The following is a 6,000-nucleotide window of genomic DNA, read 5'->3' as shown; positions in this document are numbered from 1 at the left end:
GGGGCAGAGGGGTCAGAGGCTGCAGAAGGGGCTGTGCATGCTCCTTCGATTAGGTGTCAGTACAACCACTCACCCAGGAGCAAGGCTGGAGAGTGTGGATAAAGTATTCTTCCTGGCACAAAACCTGCCTTAATGGTTAGACAGGAAGTGCAGAGAGAAAGCCCTGGTCCTTCCGGGAGAGCCACAGGGCAAAGACGATGCTGAAAGCAGGGTGGGCAGGTGACTCCTCTTGTCTGCACGCTGCTCCCCTTGAAGGGACAGGTGATGCCCACCCAGCACGCACCATGAGGGCCCCTCTGCTTCCTCCCTCCTGAAACGTGAGCACTGGAGTCGTAACTGAGTGAGGGGTGTGCAGACTTCCTCCAGACAGGAACCCCAGAGGGCTGAAAAGAGCTATAAAAATATACAAACATATATATTTTTTATTCTGGCATATTTCATATTTTTAAGAAAGCAATTAGTAATTAATTATCTGACATTGGGTAAGAACTGGAAGATTGTGGGTGACTTATAAATTACAATTCTATGTAAAATATCTGTGGGGAGAAACCCCTAATTTTCCTCTCAAAATTCTGATAACTTTACTTTCCAAAAATAGAGACAATTTCCACTGGTTTAAATAAAGAATGTGGAGATGAATGAAAGACCCTCCCCCTCAAAGAGTGATGCATTCAGGCTGGCTAATAAAATAAATGCAGTTTCTTGCGATGCTATTTCTTTTTTGGTTTTCTTTCTTTCCTTTTTCCTTTTTGACGAAAGGGATAAAAATAAATTTTGAATTGCATTGCCCCAAGTCAGAAAGAAGCACTTCGGAGTTTTCTTCACGGTCCGCTCTGTTCTACATAACCGGAAAGCGGCTGAGGGCCTGCCTCAGCTTTTCTGCAATCTGCCAAAAAACAAAAACAGTTGTGAGATCTCATGCTCACAGCATCCTGTCGCCTACAACTCTAATGAGCAAAACACCACACAGACCTCAAGTTCTTGAACTCTGCCTTCGTGCTAGTGCTGAAGAGACCCTCTCACACCACAGATCAAGTTGCCAGCTGGCCCCAGGCCTGGCATTCCCACAGCCATGAGGTGTCCACGTGTGGCACAGCACTTCCAGACAATCTGTTTTTCCTCAAGTGAGGCTGGAGGCTCAGAGGCCTGGTGCTCACCTACAGTCCCTTCCCTCCTTGCATAGGGTGAGCTCCCAGTCCCTTGCATGCCACATCTCCCGGTCACAATCTGCTCTGTGTCACTGCACGGTGTGCAGATGGCATGTGCCTTAAATGAGGTGCTGTACTTTGTCTGTGTATCTTGGTCTCCCCCAAGGAGGCCACCCACTCCTGAAGGCACAGATGCCTTATTCATCCTGGGACCCAAGCATCGGGAGTAAGTGCTCAGTATATAACAGATACCCAATAAAGGTTTGCTCCATGAACAAATATGCACATTTCAATAATTTAAGCATTATTCTGCCATAAAATACTGTTAGATCTGAAACCTGGCACTGTTATGCCAGCCCCTTATGCTTATGCAAAGACAGGGATGGAGGGCATGGCTTTCTGTGACAAGCTAATGACGACCACATCAAGCCCATCAGAATTTTCAGAGCTTTCCTTGAACTGTTTTCTCACAATGACGACTGTAATCCGCTCTGTCCTACTACAGCAGGAAGGGCAAACACACAGCGGCACTGACCGGTGGAAAGTTCCCTGAAGGAACACAGACGTGTCCCACAGGGGGAAGGCAGCTCCGAGGAACCCCTCCAGGCCAAGTTCCCACCTGTTCGTCAGGTACGTCACACACACTCCCCTTCGAGAACCTGCTGTTGGAGATGTGGGGTTGGCAATGCCCAGCCCACAGGTGCCTCGTGTGTGGCTGGGCGTGGAGGGTGGGCCCCTGAATGTACAGGGGATGCCACAGCTAGGGAAGTGCAGCCAGCAGAGGGTCCATGCAACGTTCAGATCTCACTGTCAGATGCCTGACGTTTACACGCTTTAAGACCTTTGTTTTCTATATACTCTGATAAATAACAAAATTACTATGCAGAGGTATGAACATTTAAGTTTCATATTGTTCTCTGAATGAAAATATTTCAGGTTTTGCTCTTTCTTGTTTTCTGTTGTGATTCCTTTGGTACACTGTGAAAACCTCCCTCACACAAAACAAAGGCTGCTTGTGGTTTCCTGCACGGTGCCTGGTGCCAGGCTCCTGCCCCAGGGACAGCAGGGTGACCTCATCACATTCAGCACTGTTCCCAATGCAGAGGCACAGAAAGGCAGCGATGAAGGCGAGAAGCACACAGCGAGGACTTCTCAGGGCCTCACAACTAGCATCTAATGTCCTCCTTCAAAAGGGAAGCTTTTTAATGCAGCACTATTCAAAAGGCAAAAGGCAGATGGAATTAAGGGAGACTGAAAGCAAACCCTGCTCAAATGGAACCTCCTCTGGTTTCTTACTTGGGATTAAAGAATACAAACAGATTAACTTTACTTGGTCAAAGTCATTTACCAGGATTCCTCTCACCCCCACGGATGCCTCCTATACCGCCTTTTTCCTAACACTCCAGGCCTGGAAAGTCAGCAGCTGGCACAGACTCTCCCACCAACTCACCGTTTCATAAAACTGCACTTGCTGCTCCAGGTACAGGCGGATGACGCTGTTGTAGTCATAGATCCGGTTACTGTGAAAGTGGTTCATCTCAGCTGCAACCAAAACCAAGACACCAGTCAGTTTTCCCCCTGAGTTTTCAAATGACAACAGCTGCTTCCTTTGCCTGGTTCTGATTAATCATCAATGGGACCTAATCTGGCTGGCGCCAGTTCTTGGCAATTTACCTTATTAAGAAGCTAGAAAAACAAGTCGAACAGCTAATGGCAAACCCTCCTTTCTAGTAAGTGGATGGTTTTCATGGATTTGTACATTAAATACTACAAAACCCAGACAGAGAAATACTCAAATGTGGACTATTACCCTCACAGAACTGATCAACAGGAAACAGACCTGGTCGTGTGCTCTACAGATGACTGTGGCTCAAAACTTCAGGTGTACCTCCATCGGCCCTGGCAAGGCACCTGCTTTGGCAGGTTTCCCGTGAAGGGCTGGCAGGCGCACAGCACACAGAGGGAGGCCCTTCTTCTGTAGAGGAGCTTTGCTGCCCAAGCACCAGTGAGGGTCCTCAGCACTCGACCTCTCACCAGCTGGAGGGTCCAAGCTCAGGGAAGACCTTCCGGACCTTGGCTGAATACAATTCCTTCCTCTCTCTGTCCCCTGCTCCGCCCAGCCCTGGGGGAACCATCCTCCTCATCACCCCCACTGATGCCTACTATACCGCCTTCTTCCTAACACTCCAGGCCTGGAAAGTCAGCGGCTGGCATTCATACCCACGACAAGTGAACTGCTTCACATCTTAGAACACCGTCTTAAGTTATCTGAAGCTGTAGTTTCTTGTTTCTTTTTTTTTTTTTGAGTTGGAGTCTGAGCCTTTTGCCCAGGCTGGAGTACTATGGCACACTCATGGCCACCACAGCCTCAACCTGCTGGGCTCAGGTGATCCTTCCGCCTCAGCCTTTCACATGGCTGGAACTACAGGCGTTTGCTACCATGCCTGGCTAATTTTTTTTCATTTTTTTATTGTAGAGATGAGGTCTCGCCAAGTTGCCCGAGCCGGTCTTGAACCCGCAGGCTCAGGCAATCCACTCGTCTCGGCCTCCCAAAGTGCTGGGATTACAGGCTGAGCCATTGAGCCTAGCTCAGAGTTTCTTATTTGGATAACCTCAAACACAAGTTCAAAACCAAGTCCCACTTCAAACCCTTTAAAACCCAACTCTTTCATCAGGTTTCTACATTTGGCCACCAGGTGCCTGAGCTCTGACTCACGTACCCATCCTTCTCTTTCTCCCCTGAAGTCCCTGGTCCTGAAAACTGTCCCCTAGAAAAGCCCACAAACAGCTCCATGCTCTTCATGCCAACACATCTCTTTCAAATCCTCAGAATCTCAGCCCACAAAAGCGACAGATGGGCTCTGGGACAAATGTCTGCCCCTCCAGTCTGTCCTCTGCAACTAACAAACCCTTCTCCTTTGAGGACTGCTTTTTTCCTCCTCCCTCAAAACTTTTTAACGGCTTCTTAGTGCCCACATCAAGTCTAGACTCTTCTGCCTGGCTTGCAAGGTCCTCCACAATAATCAACATTTCTTTCCCACTATGTGTCACTCTTCCCAGCCACTGATGCCATCCTGCACCATGACCCTGTGTGCCTCTGTTCTTCCTAGAACACCTCCCCTTTCCCTCTTCCCAGGCACGTGCCCACCACCCACCAGCCAACGCGGGAAAAACCCATTTGCTGCTACCATCTGTTAAAAAACACACAGCTCTATAAAAATTATTATTTTTTAAACCAACAGTAAAACTATGTCTCAAACAACACATCCAAACCCCTTTACATCCCCTAGTCCTGGGCAAGGAGGTTACAAACAACTAAAAGCTAAACTTCAGAATGTAATAAAACATGACATAAGGGGTTGTAAAAGTAATTTTCAAGGTCTCTCAGAAATCATAAAAAGTACAGGTTTAGTCAAGTTATAATTCATAGCTATGTCAGGTAAAAATAAGAAAAATTAAATAAATATTACAGACTTCCATAAATACTGGGATCCCGCAAACAAGGGCCTTCTGAGGGCATTTAAGACCAGCTCTTGCTCTTATTTGTGTACTGGCATTCTCACTTGGATTTCTCTCCAGCAAGAGAAAGAGCAGCCCCACCAGGAGCATCCCCAGTAGCCCTGCACCCGCCTACTGTACCTTGCAAAGCGTAAGACATGGTGCTAACTCGCTTCACCATGTTCTGCTTCTCTTGTGGCGTGATTTTGCTGGTTGCAACTAGTTTATCACTTTCTTTCACTTTTTCTATTGCTCCCTGAGAAATATAAAATGCGACAAGATTAATAAAACAGCTAAAAGGATGAGCCATTAGTTTAGAATATAACGGTACTAGCCTACTCCACAACTGACTAGCTACTAAACAGGGAGACAGCCCCCACAAGAATGAAAGAAAACATGTAGATGTCACTTCCTTCAAGTCCCTTGGAAACAAAATGGTTGCTATTCTTGAAAAATGTACTTAAGCTAAATGGACGACTTAGTGCCACAATATAAAAGCAATGCCTCCTTGACACCTAGGTGCCACTGCCATCCGAAGAGCAGCACGTGGGAGGAAACAGGCGTCAGCAAGCTCAGAATGTCCCTTGACTGGGAACAGGACAGCACGTGCTCATGGGCTCTCCATCTCCTCTTTTATGAAACACATTGTATGAGCTGAGGCTGAAGTGTGCCAACTGCAAGGCTCCGGCTTTCCTTCAGTTTTTGAAAGAGGCACCGAGTACACTTGAACACTCAGATGGTAGGCGCTCAAAAAGTTGCCAAATGTTTCTCAGCTGCAGATGTCTAAGACCAGGTTACCTTGTGAGTGCCGATGATGTCAGGGAAGCAGCCAAGAAATCCTTTGTATTCATGGTTACATTCCATCAGGAAGTGGAGATCTTTCTTTGGCTTTAACAAGATACAAGTTGGTTGTTACTGGCAGAGGAAATCATGGAAAAGAAAACTATTATATCTGAAGACTATACATTCTCCATGTACTACACTAAATGATTGAGTGCTAAGCATTCAGACTAGTTTTCCTAAAAGAAAATAATTCCTAAGATTACCATATTCTGAGAATTATATGTTGTAAAGAAAATGAAAAACATCATGTAATTTTTAAGTTGGTATATAACATTAGCTATTTTGAGATGACCCAATATATAATACCATAAAGGAAAAAAAATTAGTTAATACTGTATGTTTACAGGCAAGCAAGTAAGCTGTTATAGTTTAATGTCTGTATTTTAGCACAGAATATAAAACTACTAGTAAAACACCTGCCTAGACAGTGTGAGCTGCCAGTTCCCTGCAGGCCATATCTCCTGGTCACATCCCTGCTCTGTCACTGCATTTTGTCTATGTGTCTTGGCTT

General features: G+C 46.2%; 1 protein-coding gene across 2 annotated transcripts in view; it reads right to left on the bottom strand.

The window, feature by feature from the left end:
• Positions 1 to 520: 520 nt before the first annotated feature.
• Positions 521 to 6,000, bottom strand: part of SNX9 (sorting nexin 9) — an 81,869-nt gene continuing 76,389 nt past the window's right edge. For both annotated transcript variants that reach the window (XM_008072413.2, XM_021706121.1), the window contains 4 exons: positions 5,445 to 5,534; positions 4,788 to 4,902; positions 2,599 to 2,690; positions 521 to 886 (listed from right to left, as the gene is read on the bottom strand). In XM_008072413.2, coding sequence (XP_008070604.1) covers positions 839 to 886; positions 2,599 to 2,690; positions 4,788 to 4,902; positions 5,445 to 5,534 — 345 coding nt within the window. In that variant the 3' untranslated portion in view covers positions 521 to 838. The remainder of the gene's footprint in view (positions 887 to 2,598; positions 2,691 to 4,787; positions 4,903 to 5,444; positions 5,535 to 6,000) is intronic.

The sequence above is a fragment of the Carlito syrichta genome, unplaced genomic scaffold, assembly GCF_000164805.1.
Source record: "Carlito syrichta isolate Samal-C Ts95f unplaced genomic scaffold, Tarsius_syrichta-2.0.1 Scaffold315163, whole genome shotgun sequence".
Lineage (NCBI taxonomy): Eukaryota > Metazoa > Chordata > Mammalia > Primates > Tarsiidae > Carlito > Carlito syrichta.
Note: the sequence above shows the minus strand (reverse complement) of the source record. Positions and strands in the feature narration are given on the sequence as shown.